Genomic DNA, 16,631 nt, shown 5'->3' with positions numbered 1-16,631 from the left:
ATATCAGTGTCTTTTCTTCAAACTGACGCAGCACAAAACATCTCAACATCAGCATTGCAGCGCCTGATCGGCAGCACCAACAGCACCATCCCAGCGTAATGCATCTCAATGTAGAATCACACATCTCGACTCCTGTTTGAATGCTCCTTTCCACAGCACAGCACAGGCTGAAGCAGACTTTGTATCTCAATTCCAACTACACAAGGTACTCTTTAATCAGGCAAAAAGTTGCCTTGTGCCCGGCCTGCGCTCCATTGCCACCGGCCTGAACTTGTGACTTTGTCTCTGTCCAGTGCATCCAGATATTCGTGACTGGTGCTAGTTGGTGCTATTTTAAAAAGCTTTAAAATTGCATATCTCAGCTTCTACTGATTGGAATTTTGTTGTTTTGGTTTCATTTTATTTATTCAAATGATTCTGTGTGTCTAGATTGGTGTGGGTTTTCTTTATTGTGTTTTTTACTTTATTATTATTTGAGTACTGTAAACTGCTTTATACATTGACTCTATGTTAAGTTTGACTGCTTTGGTGCCAAGCTACCAGAGGGATAAGCACAGAATACTTTAGTCAACTTTGGTGGTTCACTCTCAAACGCACCACTGAACTTACTATCCCATTCTATATCTCAGTAGGAAGCTTCTACCATGAAAGAAACAATATGTCAATACAGAACAAAATGCTTAGCATTAAAATGGGCAGTAGATTCCCTTCAATGTTTTTATTAGGGTACTCCTGCATCCTTATTACTGATGTCGCCTATTTGTTTCTGTTAGCCAAGAATACGGATACAAAGCCCACTGTGTTGTGATGACCCTTCTCTCTACAATCATACAAATTCTCTGTCCAGCACAGAAAGGTTTCCTTACATACTAATGTAGACTTTTTGCCTATCACGGGAATCTTGGATGTTCTTCACATGAGTACGGGTCAGTGGAGAGGGAGGGTATGTAACGGGAAGTCTCTGGATTTGAGAGCACACTTCCCCTCATTCTCCCTCCTCCCTTATTTTAGCAGTTTCAAACTTTCCTGAGCTTATTGCTTCCTGCTCTATGCTCTCCAGAAGCTCGGCCACATCAGGTTTTATGGAGTCTATGTTTTTCATGCTGTTCTAGCTTCTGTTCTACCCCCTCCTAAAGCTCAACTTTCTTAGGCCCAGTGCTAAACAATTCTCTCCTCTTCCACAGACAAGTATGTCAGGGTGTCCTCTGGAGCTCATACGAGGCAGGACACGCAGAGTAATTTGTTACCCCCAGTTCCGTGTTAAACACAATAACTCTTCTGCAGATTCAACAGATTCCTGGCACTTACCTAGCCACTTCCCTCAAGTTCCATGCCAGGTTCCTGGTGATTAAAGCCCCATTGTTGGGAAACTAAAAACATATTCCTGAGGGTACAGCGAGAGAGAAACCTAATGCACATAGGCAGAGAAGGACGTGGGAGATGGGAAAACAGGCATTAGAGGAAGAATCCTGGGCAACAGCACATTTAAAGCTGCTCTTTCCCTATAGGGCCTTGGAAGAAACAGCTGAATTATCCAGTCCTCTGGTCCCTGGCGCCAGTGTTATCGAGCCTCGGACTGACAACCTGAACTTTCAATAGGGTCCCTGGCGCCAGGGTTATCGAGCCTCGGACTGACAACCTGAACTTTCAATATCTCCCGCATTGGCTGCCCCAGGTACTTGCCGCGATCACATCGACCGGATACCCATTGATCAAATCACTATTTCTTTATTCATCCTGGCGCCTGCCCTTGCTCCAACTGGCCCTCTCGCTAATCCCGAGGCACCAGCAATCTATTCCTCTTGACAACTATGGATCGTCGTTTGGTTGTCTTCGCACAGTGATTGATAGGTGGCATCATTTTCACTGTAAATACTCTGGCAACACTATTAAGTATTAAGCCAAATGTAAACAGGCATGTATAAGTACTAAGTCCTGATGATGGTCCCGTTACATTTTGTTAGGGATCGAAACGCCGTCGACAGTCTTTACATCATATGCAATCAATATATTGTAAAGTTCAAATGTGCAATGGTGTTTTCACGTCACACGAGTCTGTTATAATTTATACTACGCAGACACGTTCCTTTTTGCCTGAACTTTCCCTTTATTTTTTTTTGTTCTTGTTTGTTAGTAGGACGCTGGATGTGTCTGTTATATCCTGCAAATGCTAATGCAATGCCATTCTACCACCAGTGGAATGTTAAGGTGATGATGCTGTCAGAATGTTGGGAATTGGAAGTGAGTAATGACAGTTGACTGGGCTGAGCTGCCTGCTGGCTACTCCTGGTGGGGTCTCCCTCTGGACCTGAACTGATCCACATCTGGTCCTGTTCTCATCTACCTGTGTTCTTGTACCATCTTCTAATAAACCTACATAAATTATCACAACTGAGTGGACCTGATTACTACAGTGTCCCACTTGAATTTTGTGTATGTATTCTATGTCATATAATTATCTTGAGATTAAAACCCTGTCCGGCTGGACAAAGAATATAGTCTCTATTTAGCCTATATTTATTTTTCATACAATCCCAGATTGTCTAGGGACCCCTGTCTTTTATAAATTACATAGCACCAGGTGCATTACATGAGGACACATTCATTTTAGTTAGGTACGGGGAGATTAAGTGATTTGCCCAGAATCACAGGATGTTGAGCATCATTGCCGAGACTCGAGCCCAGTTCCCCAGATTCGAGCCTCGAGGTCGACCGCCCTAGCAGTTTCTCCAACTCCTCTCCCCTTGGTTGCCGAATACAGACTGAGACAATAGTCTTGGCCGGCTTTGAGAAATTGTTCTGCTCATTCAACGTTCAATGCGTCTTCCTATTTACACACCATGCTTGCAAATTGCATCTTTCACCACACACAGATCCGCCCTTATTATTTTGCTGTCGACACCTGGTTATCCTGGAAAACGTGTTAGTATATGCTGCCGTGATTATGAATGATTCACACTTGGGCAAAATTGCGTAAAGTGCCCAGCTAGGATGAATTTATTGAAACTGGATGTTTCAGACAGTTTACATAACTCGGGCGGATAGTTTTATCATCCACTTATACTTTTTTTTTCTTCAAAAAAACGTATGAATAAAAGTGGAATACACGCAGGCAAAAAGCAGATTCAGTTATCGGATTTATAATGTCAACTTGATGACTACTTACATCTTCCCGAATGTAAAAAGAGGCAATTATTCAGAGAAAATTGTTTTCTGCACTGCAAAATATGCAACACGAAGCCCTGACTTCTGAGGCTTTTTACAAAAAAAAAAAGGCTATTGGATGTCTATTATTTCATTGCTTTTTAAGTAAAAAAAAATGCATTCTGAATTGATTCAAAATTGCTCCATAACCCCCATATAGAGCTCATTCTCTTTGATTAATCCTATGCTGCATAACATGTGATGTATTGAAGAGGAACGTGTTCCTTCGGTTCCAGACCCTAAGGTTACTTTATTATCAAATGCGAGACCGGTTCGGGCATGGCTCCTGTATTCTGGCACCTCATGGGCATGGCTCCTGTACTCTGCCACCTCATGGAGAGCGCACTCGTTTTCCTGCGTGTCTCAGCAGGCACTTGCAATGCTCCGGAATTATATTTCATAGCGGCGGCTGAGTGTAAAACTGCGTCAACATTTCTTCGAAATTTCTAGACATAGGTTTTCATGGCGGTGGGGGTGGGGTGGCAAAATTTGCTTTTGCATATTTATACGAAATTCCACACAATTGTCAATTGTGCAAAATTACGCAAAATGCGAACCCAGCAATTTGCACTTTTTTTTTTAACATGAAATTCATCTCCCACCCATTTTGCCCATGAGAACATATTTACGTATAAAAAAATTGCGCAGAAAACAAGAGTAACAACGTTAATGCAAAATTAAAAAAAATCACACTACCATAATGTAAATTCGCCGGGCCTAGTTTTCGTTGCGCAACCTGTTATAAATATGCAGCAAGTCATGCATGGTCCAAGCAAAATTTATGATGTCTCGACTTAAGTGCGAGATTTCCTGTGACGCATTTTCTGACAGGCACATGCTCTACTTTGCATAAAAAACGTTGATTATTTTACACTGCACCACACAGTTAAACAAAGGCTAATTTTTTACCTGTTTAGAAAGCAATTCCGCGCATAGAGAGTAGAGTGTGATGAACTTCCTAGCTAACAAACGAGCCTCGAGGAATCCTTCCGCGATGAGCATTATTTCACAGATGAGCTCTATGTCAGGCACCACCATGGCACAGGGTCTAGAATAAATGCAATTCAATGTTCAAACCCTTCGTCAGTAATAGTAGTGTTTTTTTAAGGATTTTGGAAAAACAGGTTATTAAACTGATTGTTAAATACAAATATTGACTACTTAACATATTGTAAATCATCAGACTGCATGAACCTTTCTAATAGCAGATATCATTGAGTTTATTTGGCATCAGAAGTATTAAAATATTAAATAATCTCCTTCTAGGTTGTACAATGAAGCCAGCATGCAGCATGCTCAGGTCTGCAGAGACTCGGGTTCTTATTCTTACCTGGACCAAAATTACAAACAACCGACTCCTTTCTTAATTTCACACCACTTCATCCATAATTTTTTCCCAAGTCCCATAATTTGCTTCATAAATTTCCACAAGGTGATGTTTGGTGTTTCTAAACCGTGGAAGATGCGTGCATTTATTCCATTTCTGAACTTCACAAACAAATACATTATAAGATGGTTCCGTAATCAGCACGCTCCTTATTTCATAACTTAACGATTCCATAGGATAAAGGTTTTCCTATGAATATTTATTTAAAAGCAAACTACCAAACCCAATCTAGTTAGATTAGAAGAGGATAAAACATTTCATAGAATCAGGCTTTATTTACCTTGTTTATTTTACAGATTAGTGGGTGCAAATGGCTAGACTAGAAATGTTTTAAACTTCATATTGGGCAGGGGTTTGGGATTTATATAGTGGCCAACTATTCTATGCTAGCTAAGGCCCATACATTAGGAGCAAAACAATTTCTGAAATCCCCTCTGTTCAGTGATATCAAGAAAGCTACACTTTTCTAAATCATATACTTTTATCAGGAATCAAAGCATGCAATTTCATAAATAAGAAAATAATGTGCATCTTTCATCCTTTCTTGTGAATTAAATCATGTGGTTATTAACCTATGCAACATTAAAATGATCATCTTTTAACTACAGTTATGAGGCTATATCCCTGGCATTTGTGTAGTAGAGTAGTGTATCTTATTATAAATACCTGGGGGTTGTTCTAGAAGAAAGAGGAGGGTGTCAGCAACTGTCTTAAAATCAAAGACTCCCTCTTGCTTTACTTTTGCTCACCATAGTTAATATGTTAGAAACTGCTAAAGGTTATTTGCCCAGTTTTTGTTAAACAAACCATTGCAAAGCCTTTAGGGCCGCATTGAATTGTCCTTAAACAACTTCATCAGTGCAAATTAGATTAGATCTAAACCTACTTAAGCAAATTCATATTTTGGAAGCCTCTTCTATCAAATATTGCCTCACTTTAATATATGCTAAAAAGGGCACTTTGAAATCACTAGTGTAGAATAAGTCTTTTGCGGAACGCACACATCCCAAAAGTTCAAGAAGGAAATAAAGTCTCCAGAAGGTCAATCACTGTTTGAAAGTTCCTTCCCATCAGCAGCTTTAAGCAAGTTCTGAAAAAACACCTTGAGGAAATTCGGTTTAGGGAAGATCAGGAATCTTCTAGGAAAAAAACTATGCTTGGATAGTGATCAACAGCTATAAGATCTTTGGTGCGTAGTCATATTTATACTCCACTTTTCCCAAGTATTTCAAACAAAAACTGCTCCTTTTCCATCTGGAACTTTTCTAACATTAGACTTTTTGTCAGTATAAAAAAAAAGTTGTAGATTATGTCCACAAAATTGAATATCTGTTCCACAATCCATGTGTCTCAATAACTAATGTCATTGTGCAAGAGATGGTTAAATACACTTTTTAATCAATTTAATATTCACTCTTGCTCTCATGCTCTTCTTTTCTGTCTGGTAGAACGCTACCCTCAGTTCTCATTGTGTTTCATTACATTTATGGTTTTAGCTTCAGCTGCCTTAGAAAGTTTGGATATAAGCAGAGCATTAAGTATAAATGCTTGCTGAGAGCTTACATTCTCAGGCTAGACTTGCTCTTTTTTATCTGAATTTTTATCATTAGATGTTATTAGCATCAGGAACATGTATCATTGTTTTTTAATTTTCATTTGTTTATCCTTTTTGAATTGTTAGGTTTATATTGTAAACTTTTTTATTAATTGTACAACAACAATCTTAGTTCGATAACTATGGTTGCGAGCACAGCATTGAGGATGTTAAACAAATCCATAGCAAACCCTATAAGATGATGGACGGAGTGCTGAAACTTTTCAGACACTCACCCCCAGTTACAAATCTGTGTTTAATCCATAATTGTTCTTCTGCTCCCTAAGCCACCCAGTTTGGACCCAGCCATATGCAAATCATTCTTGACCCTGCTCCTTATGGTACAGTCCAGCCCGAACTGCCAGGCCAGGTCCTCCCTGAACCGGAAGCAAGCATCCTGGGAGCAGTTACAGGGTTTCTCCCCTCATCAGCCAGGCTAGCTTGAATCCAGTGGCAAAATGAGCAAGGGACCCACATCTGGGCATACCCTGGCCACACAGGGCAAACATAGAAATCCACAGAACATACATTTTATTTTCCCACTAACGACATCAAAACTATACACACAATGTAGGCGGAATTTTTATCACAGCGTGTGCAGCTATTAAAACCGATAGATCAAAGTCCCCCCTATCATTGATTCTAAGTTTAAAGACTGAATGCATTATTTTGACCCATTAGTCATTTTTATCTTTCTTCAGGGCGGCTTTGATTATCTTTCATAATACAATGTGGGAGACATGCATTCACAGCAACATGGCATGCTGGTAGCATCTCTCCTCTCAAGAAATTTCTAATTTTTATAGATTTTTAACTGTTTGAAGAGTACCAAATATTAGTTCCCTAATATAACTTTGTTAAGTCTTAATAAAAATTAAAAATCACGCATAGGCCAATGATTGGTGAAATAATTGTTAGAATTATTATATAGTGGCATAATAAAATGCTTTGTGAATTAGCTCCGATCAACTTGACCTAAAGAGTTGCCCAAGCTTGGCTAACACGTGCAAGATATTAGAGCAGGAAGATAAACCAATACCACGGTAACATGTTTGCATTGTCTTTCTCATGGGGATTCAGGCAGATGTGTCGCATCACCATAAAAAGAGAGAACAAAACGGTTCAGAAAATGATGTTACAATGATGTGTTATATGAGGCTTCAATTATGAACCATCATGCCACTGATAGGGAACATCATGACAAGTGATAAAAAGGCTAAGAGAAATAGGTTACAAAAGGTTAGGTCCCACCACTAGTAAATATGTGAAAACGTGCATAGACATGTATACTTCCTGAGGTAAATAATCACATTGTTCACAGGTGCTTTGGAACTTTTTTAGCTTACATGGGACAAGGGGTATATCACAGATGTGGATTGCTGAGTGGATCCACTATTTGTTTGATGGTAATAAACATCAATGATCTGGGAAATAATCAGAAAATATTGTGGACACAAACCACCAGAGATTCTTGTTATCCTGTAATCCTAACCACTTTGTCGAGTGCAAGCCAAGCTAGGTTACATACTATACACCATTTGTTGTCAATGGATTACTTTTATTATAAATAATAATTCAATCTCTGCCCTGCAATACAGCTGTGGACAAGAAGAAATGTTTGTTGAAACATAAAGAAACTACTAGCTCTGAAACATCTCAAACTTTTCATCATCATTAAATCATTATATGCAAGAGCCTATCAGATGATGTCACATACCTGAAAAGAGCCTTCAAGTTCTCAGGCAACTCAGTCCGTCCAGCGTAACCAGGATTCATGGTGATAAATATTCCTACTGCTGGTTTCAAAGTAATTATTTCTCCAAGAAAAAGAAATCTGCCAGAAGGAAACAGAAAAATGATTAGAAGACATTGTTTTAAGAATTGGATTTCCCCTCTGATAAGCAATCCCTCCCTACTTGACATGGTACATGCCTCTCTTTCTTGTTCCTTATTGCATCTTGTATGCTCTTCACTTGCACTGCCACAACTGACAGAACCTCTACGGAGATTCGGTTGAATTCATCAAAGCATCCCCAAGCCCCAGTTTGGGCCAAGCCTTTGTAGATGTTTCCTATGGACTAAAAGACAGACATGTTACCATGTAAACATGCATAACAAATGACATGATGTGCTCCAATGTTATGCCCCATGCGATACCTTATAGTCCATCTGCTCAGAGCAATTGAAGACGTAGACCATCACTCCTAGTGCACGACCAAGATCTTTAGTGGTTTCAGTTTTCCCGGTGCCCGCTGGGCCAGCAGGTGCACCACTCATTGTCAGGTGTAGGGACTGGGTCAAGGTAATGTAACACCTTTGAGCAACAGAAACAAACACTTTACCACAATGCCGTCTTAATTTAATTTATGGTCCATTTATTGTCACTGTAAAAAATAAAACATGCTAGAGACAGCTGGGGCCATATTACATAAAGTGCCCCGGGGGCGCAAGAGGCATTTGTGCCCGCTTTGCATGCCCCTGGGCATTTTGATATTACGGAAGGGGCCGCACAAGCATCTGTGGCCCCTTCTGTAATACCAAAAGCGCTGGAGCACATAAAGCACCAGCGGTATCTTCAAGGGGGCTTTCCCTCATTTGCATGGGGGATGCAATATGCAAATAAGGGAAGCCCTTTGCCTCCACGCCCGTGCCATATTACCGACGTGGGAGCAGAGGCAAACAATCCCTCAGGACGTGCATTATCAGTGCACCTCCTGAGGGTCAGTGCGCCTCCTGACAGCAGCCCTCTGCAGGGGATAAAGGGGGTCCTTTGGACTGCACTCGCCTGGAAGGGTATCTCTATTCCTCTTTAAAAGTACTGGCGGGTTGCAGCCTGCACAGTAAAACACGGAGCGGCTTTAAAGCAGTCACTTGTATTTTACGTGAATGAGCTGCTCCCAGGGCAGCATGAGTTCGCACCTGCCCTGGAGACAGCTCATTCCCCATAATGCGGCGCGTTTTCTTTCATTGCACTGGGCGCACTTTGCCCGGCGCAATGAAGGAAAATATGCTGCATGTGTAATGCGGCCCCAGGTTTGTCCATACCAAGACTACGGTTTGAGAAGAGTTGAAAAGAAACAGTTGCAGTATACAAAGTACACTAGACTGGTGAGCAAGGGATGGGTACTACTTTGGTCTGCTTACTCAAGTCCAAGTAAGTGCCAGAAAACACATTTTTACATATTAGTCAGTTGTATACTAAAAGCATGATCGCACCTACACTAAATCACAATCATACATCTGTTCACAACACAGCATGGAGGCAAATTCGTTTCTGTCCAGTGGAATCATGTACATTTACTCCTATATGTTATATTGGTAATATCTAACATTGTGAGAATGATTTTCCAGAATTCTTAGTAAATGATTTAGTAGGCCAGAGATGAACAACAAATATCAACAGATAGTAGATAAAAAGTGAAAAAATAGACATGAACCATGACAGATGGAATGTTCTGCAGTGACAGAACTGCAAAGAATCACTTCATAACAGAGCATAAGAGCCTGCTTGGCAACCTATGCCATAACAGTATGCTACACCTGTGTGGACTGCAATGCCCACAGGTATTGAATATTCAAAAATAATAAAAAAATTATAGAAAAAAAGGCACAAGTCGCGTTATTCAAGAAAGATCAGAAAAATGATAGCCACTGTGTTTCTCTTGAATATAAAATCATATCATACATTGACGAATATTATTCTGACTTTTTCAGCATAATTTTGACGTTATCATCATGCCAATTATTCCCTGTGTGCTCCATTATTTGTTTCATTTTTTTTGACTAGGAGAAGGTATAGATAGAACGATGGTATTACTGGTGGTAAACTATTTATGAAAGGTCATTATAAACATTATTGTAAATTTGCTTTTAAGACATCTCAAGCTTCATACCCCTTAGCAAAAACGACTGAAACTTCTAAACTCAATTCAGTTGATGGCAAACAATGAGTAATTTAGGATTTGCTGATGAGTATCAATGTACTCATAAGTTTCGTAAAGCACCTGGAAGAAATTTGGTTATTGATTGAGAGGGGTGGAAGCCCGAATCAAGCAACAACCATAATCCTTGTCAGGGGGAACCACAAAAATCACAAAAATAACCTGTGCTTAGCCCTGCCCACTGGTAACTTACCACAACAGCAGTCAGGCTTAATTTAGAGGCAATCTGTGAAATATTTATGCAGCAAACAACTAGTAATACATTGAAAACACAATGTAAGCAAATCCAAACCAATTTTAAACCAGAATTAATAAATGATAAATAAAATGACACCATAGCAAACAAAATCCAATCAGTAGAATGGAGACATTGAATTTCAAGTTGTTTTGTGAAAATAGCACCAACGAGCAGAAAGCGCCACTTGTGGTTATCTTGTCATGACTGGGGGGTTTGACAGAGTAACAATTTTAGGCCGAAAGTAATGAAGTGTGGGTCAATTAAAAAAAAATGGTTGGTCCGTCTGAGGAGTTACCTTCTCAAGTCTGACGTAAAGAGTTCTGTCCGTGTTGGAGGAGGCTACGTGAAGAGCAGGTCAAACGTCATGGATGACTGTTGACGTACCACGAACTTCCAGTTGTTGCTGGAGCTTGATAGTGGTGGATTTTTGCGGACCATCACTATCAGTGCGAAGTGCAGGTCTCACGTTACAGTGGGTCATGAAGAGATGGCCTTGCTGGAACTTCGAATTGGCGGTCATCACTGGCAGCTAGAGTCTTGGTGCAAAGCAAGCCCATTCGCGGTCATGAGGAGCTCCATCTTCAGAATTTTCAACTTTTTATTTTATTTTGGAGGAGCTCTCACAGATGCCAGCAAACAGTCCAGGACCTGGGAGCACCTCTTGGATATCAGGACTTACTCCAGCAGAGGCCAGTAACAGGCTCAGGCAGGTCCAGAAGAAGCTGGTCAGCTGCAAGGCAGCCTCTGGAAGCTTCTTGTGTGTCTCTGTAGCTCACAAAGGAGGTCAGTCAATTAACCCCTGGAGTCACAAAATAACACTGCACATTAATCTAGGGTCACTAAGACTTTGAACCTCAGACTTGTTCCCATCTTTAAAAACAACTACATCAGAAGTCTTCTTGATCCTATAACTTTTTTCCAAGTTGAGACCTCTCAGGTCCAGAGCCATTGGGAGACTAGTGCCTGGAGACCACCACCCTGAATCAACACTGGTAGACCAAGGATCCTTGGCTGGTGATACTTGTGCCTGATCTCCAGTCATTTCTTTCTATAAGCAACTGCCACATTCTCTTTAATAAGAGAAAACACTTTCTTTTTTCTGGCACGTTTTGTTTAACTCTAACAGCTCTCTTTGAAGTCACCATTTTTTTGCTTCATTGTCATCACCCTTGCATTCAGCTCCTAGAGTTGATTTTCCAACCTGTGTGATGGAACGATCTATCTTGTCTAAGACTTCCAACACAGGATCCTTCACAGATGAGGTTGGCCCGGAAGCTTCATGTTCCACACCCATGAGTTTGTTTTTGTAGGATCCTGGGGAAAAATGCTGCCCACTATTCCTCTCCTTCATTGATTTTCCCACCTTTCCCGGCATTTTTCTCAATCCAAAGATTAGACAGTCAATAGAGTTAACCACTTGTACCAACATCAATATGATCACCAGCAATAGTGTTAAGGGAATAGTTTTTCAGTATAGCCTGCATACTCATTGCTCCAATAAAGTGCCTGGTCCCAAGGTAGCTATGGCCAGTACCAGTCCAAACTCTGTCAGAAGTGTATTCACTCTTCGGGTTTTGGTGGGATCCAGGGCTGCTGGGTCTCTTAGGTCCATAGGAGGACATTCTGATGGGTACAAAGTGGCAATGCTAGCCAATCAGTCACTGTGGTGCCCATGACCTTTAGTGCTACTGTGTGCTTCTCTGTGCTGCCGGCATTAACTCAGCATTGCATCTGGAGTGCCATTAGACAGAGGTGGTCCTCCCCTCACATTGAGCAGGAACCAGAATAAATATATGTCCGCTACCCTCTTAGTGTACCTCTTGTGTCGATTATGCATCTCCTTCACCCTTCCACTCACAGAAACGGTGCGCAAAGGCAGGATGTGTGTGGTTACCCATTTTATCTTTTGGAGTTTTAGATAGCTTGAACTTGAATCTAATGTATCAGAGTGCTTTACATGAGCGCCAGTTGCGTTACAGACGGACACATTCATTTTGTTTTTGTTAGGCATGGGGAGATTTAGTGATTTGGCCAGAATCACAGGATGTTGAGCGTCCCGGCTGAGGCTCTAAGCTGGTACACCAGCATCAAGGTCAACCACACTAGCCGTAAGGTCACATCCTCTCCTACCCATCCTTAAGATCAGTTGAAGAAAAAACTATTAGGGTCAGGCACAAGTGCTTGGTGCTGTCTCAGCTTTTCTAGACTAATGGGCAGTTCACACAACTTTGAATTTAGCTCATTCATTGGATTGCGAGAATCAACCACCAACTAAAGAGCAACCAGGTTCAAAGCGGGATAAACTTGTTTTAGAATTGGTCATGAAAATTTAAGCTCCGCAGCTAGTATACCTTTAAGTATGTGAAGGGAGAAAGTGGTGTAGTTTCTACACACTTTCAAGTGACCTCTAAATTTAGGGCTCTTCTTAGGGTATGCCCATACCATTCTACTTGACCATGTGTGCCTAGATGAAATAGAGCTGCTGTGCAGTCTAGCATTATGCCAACCTCATAAACACATCGTGGGAAACAGTCTCCAACAAATTTGATCCATTGCCTGTGACAATGAATATTAACTCTGCTGGTGCTGTTTCTATTAGCAGTCCCTCAAGTCAATTTGAGTTGCCATTCAAAGGACAAGAAAGAACTTTCAATTTATGAGTCTCACAAAAAGTGTTTGTAGTCTATTCTACAGGACTAACTAACCATACCTCCATATTGCCTGTCTCATGTGGGCAATTCCAGGTAGCCTCATGCAGCACATGCTACAAACAAATCCTTGAGCCCTACAAAATGCAGCCCACTTTCATAATGAGCTCCAATATATGATGTCTAAAGTGGGTATACTTTGGGGAAACGCTGATGACCAACCCATCAGCATGGACTCCTAGACTTGAAAGAACAGGACATCACTCTGTATGATTTAGCTACCCATTCAGTTATCAAATACCAGTGAAACAGGTCTGATGTTAGGTGTTCATTGTGTGCTCACATATCACATCTCTCCCATAACTATAAGATGCAATGCAGTTATGTCATCTGTGTTGCTTTGTTGATCATGTGGCATGAGAACATCTTTGCAACAAGCTTGAAAACCACAAACTGGGTCTTGTGTTCTATCCCAGTACTACATTTCTGCCATTAAGGTACAATGTACACTTCTAAAATGCCCAAGTGAATGCCATCTCTTTTCAGTTTATCCTTGTCTTTGTTAGGCACCTGAACATACATCCCATCAGCTACTAAGTGGTAACTCTGTCAGGAAAATTGCAGCATTTCCTCATCACTGGCTTTTCTAGATAAAAGACTAAAGGTCTACACAGGATACCAATATTACGTATCAAATATCCTAAACATATCTTCACACTCTGGGATCTACACCAAAGAAGTGATGCTTCCAAATGATGAAGACATCACAATTGTTGAAGTGGCACATACAACAAGTTTTCCCCATTTGGAAGAAATCTGCGGTAGTGGTGTACCAGATCCAGATGTGGTTTGAGTCTTTTCTAACAAGAATATAGGAATATCGAAAAGTGCCAAAAGGTTCATATGTCTTCAACTCATGATCTATGCAGTAGTAGCAAGCATGTTGCTACATTGTGCCAGAGCAACTCTATTGTGGGTGACTAGTCAATCTATGCTCACATCATGCAGTATTATATAAACCTTGTTGAATGTTGATTGTTAGTAGAGACTAGGTCTTTTGAAACACGTTTGGGTACAAATCTGCTTGCTTTAGACCAATCTGGAGTACATCTTACTGCATGAAGGAGATGAAACATTTCTCACATATGAGGCAGGATTTACTGCTCAACATCCAGATGGTGAGTTAGTAGTTATTCAGAATATGCATGCTAGGATCAGCAATCTAAAGTAATTGGCATAATAATGTGAACTGCTGCAAGACCTATTGCCTGTCCAATCTGCTTAGTAGTTAGTACAGATCAACTTAACCAACCAACGGGGAAAAAAGGAAGGGAATAAGGGGTTGGAGTAGGGAGTTGTCCTCAGGTATATTGTAGGGGCCAGTGGACTACAGTGTAAGGAACAATAAAGACCAAAAAGATGCAAGAAAAACTATTAGGACAAGTCTGAAGGAAATCTAAAAAAATGTAAAGCAATAACTAACCCGGGTTTAATCTGAAAGAAAGGCGAGAAGGAACTAGAATAATATGTGGATCGTGAGGCATCAATTATGAAACCTAGCTGACTCCATCTTGTTTACATAAGGTGCCTGCACCATTGCAGCGCTAACATAAGAAATTGTAAAATTATATTTTGCAGAGGTTATCTTTCCAGTCTTGTGAGAATTGTTAGGGAGGATGCCTACAGTGTTCTGGTCTCAAACTTGTAGCTGTGTTTTAAGGTTAAATCTATGGTGGGAATAAAGTTTCTTTCTCGCCAGTTTTATCAATTGTTTCAGGATGAGATATGTATTACTAATGAATTCTTACTGTTTCTACTTATGTGCTACCTGTAAATTTCCATTGCTTGAAAAGAATATATTGTTCATGCTTAGTGATAAACCGCCAGACATGCAGTAGAAGAGAATGGCTTTAGATGTAATTTCAGTTGGAATAAATAAATTGGCTCTTAATCTCCCACCTAAGAACATTAATTGAATTGAGCTTTCACAAGTGAACTGGCTTAAAATGAAAAGGGAAAGAGTGGGTGAGGTGGAGACCAGAATATGTAATAGAATATACAAAGTCTGTTGAGCTCTCTTTTTGGTTGTTTTTTTGGATATCTTTTTATTCCTTTCCAATAACCATAGCAAGAAGCATCAGACATTGACATCACACAGCTGCAAAAATTAGATACATTACAGGCTGTGGGTTCAGTCTCAGAGTATCACATGCCACAGGTCAGATATTTAAACACTTTTATTCCTCCCACCCCCAACCCCATATCTTGGCAACTTTCCTTGGACATCACGTCCCCTCAAACTACAATGTTGAGCTTGCATACTCCAGTCCATTCCTTTTTCCCATTGAGAGAGAGAGCGTATGTCTCTGCTACCCAAGGCCCTAGCAATATCGCAGCGTGCAGGGATCAGTGTAGTATTACAGAAGAGTAGCGTGTACCTACGTGGGTAGGGTCTATCCTCCCATATTCCCAGACTAGCCAGCTCTCTAGCTCTTTTAATTGAAGACTCCAACACCTTCGACAGATAGTCCTCTACCCACTTCCAGAAAGGCTGTACACGTGGGCAGTCCCACAACATGTGAACCATTGTGCCCTGTGTCCACTACATCCTCAAAGGCATCTGTCTCTATCTACCTTGCCCAACCGGTGAAGTCTTGTCCAGGTAATGTATATGCAGTGTAGGATCTTCAATTGTATTAACCTTTATCAAGCTTCAATAGCCACCTCACAAGGGTGTGGGCTGGCCACGCTCCAGTCTTCGTCCACTAGTGAGCCCAGATCTTAGTCCCAGTGCACTCACAATTTGTCAAGTGAGGGCTGACAGTTGGCTACCAGTGTCCTGTATGTAAGGGAGATCACCTGAGTATGGATTGGGGACAGCAGACATCTATATTTTAATGGGGACTCATTGGGGACTTGTGTACTATGTCCATGTGTTCCCTAAGATCGGGCCCCATCTGTAGGTTACAATAATGTTGTGAAGTGGTCAGATCATACTGGGTCATCAAGTCGATGAAGGGCAGTAGTCCCTCCGTACTCCAAATATCACCAAGTTTTGAAATGCCTATCGGGTCCCATTGGTGTCCCCAGTCGAGTCCCCGTAAAGCCCTCAGGGTAGCAAACACCCACAGGGGAGTCTTCATAGTGAGTTTCCCCTGCCAACCCATCTTCCTGGTCGCTGTTTTCCAAATCTTATCACTAGGTCTTTTAGAGCAGGTGTGTGTGTGTGTGGGTGTGTGTGTGTGTGTGTGTCTGCATCCATCATATAGGTACCAAGTATATCCCTCTGTGGACAACCAATCCCGATCTGCCCTCAATGAGGGTCAGTATGAGGAAAGCAAGCCCAATCATTGACCACCTGGAGTTGTGCGGCCCAATACTTCATTCAGCCAGAGATCGGGAAGCCAATTCCCCTTCCATAGGGGTCTCTAGTCAACGTTACTAGTGCGATGCGGGGGGACCCCCCATCCCACAGCAGGGTTTGTGCAAGTCCTGCTACAGATCGAAATAAATCATCCGGGACTACGAATAATGTTTTTTGGAGCAGTTAGATGAACTTAGGAAGTACAATCATTTTATGTAGGTATTAGTGTACGGCAGCGGGATTCAGGACACAAGT

The 16,631-nt window shown here is 41.1% G+C and overlaps 1 protein-coding gene across 1 annotated transcript in view; it reads right to left on the bottom strand.

The window, feature by feature from the left end:
- Positions 1-16,631, bottom strand: part of DNAH11 (dynein axonemal heavy chain 11) — a 3,007,685-nt gene that overhangs the window by 1,740,016 nt on the left and 1,251,038 nt on the right. The window contains exons 33-36 of the mRNA XM_085631597.1: positions 8,343-8,499; positions 8,118-8,263; positions 7,903-8,019; positions 4,114-4,252 (exon numbers count right to left, since the gene is read on the bottom strand). Coding sequence (XP_085487723.1) covers positions 4,114-4,252; positions 7,903-8,019; positions 8,118-8,263; positions 8,343-8,499 — 559 coding nt within the window. The remainder of the gene's footprint in view (positions 1-4,113; positions 4,253-7,902; positions 8,020-8,117; positions 8,264-8,342; positions 8,500-16,631) is intronic.

The sequence above is a fragment of the Triturus cristatus genome, chromosome 10 (genome assembly GCF_964204655.1).
Source record: "Triturus cristatus chromosome 10, aTriCri1.1, whole genome shotgun sequence".
In the NCBI taxonomy this organism is placed as follows: domain Eukaryota; kingdom Metazoa; phylum Chordata; class Amphibia; order Caudata; family Salamandridae; genus Triturus; species Triturus cristatus.
Note: the sequence above shows the minus strand (reverse complement) of the source record. Positions and strands in the feature narration are given on the sequence as shown.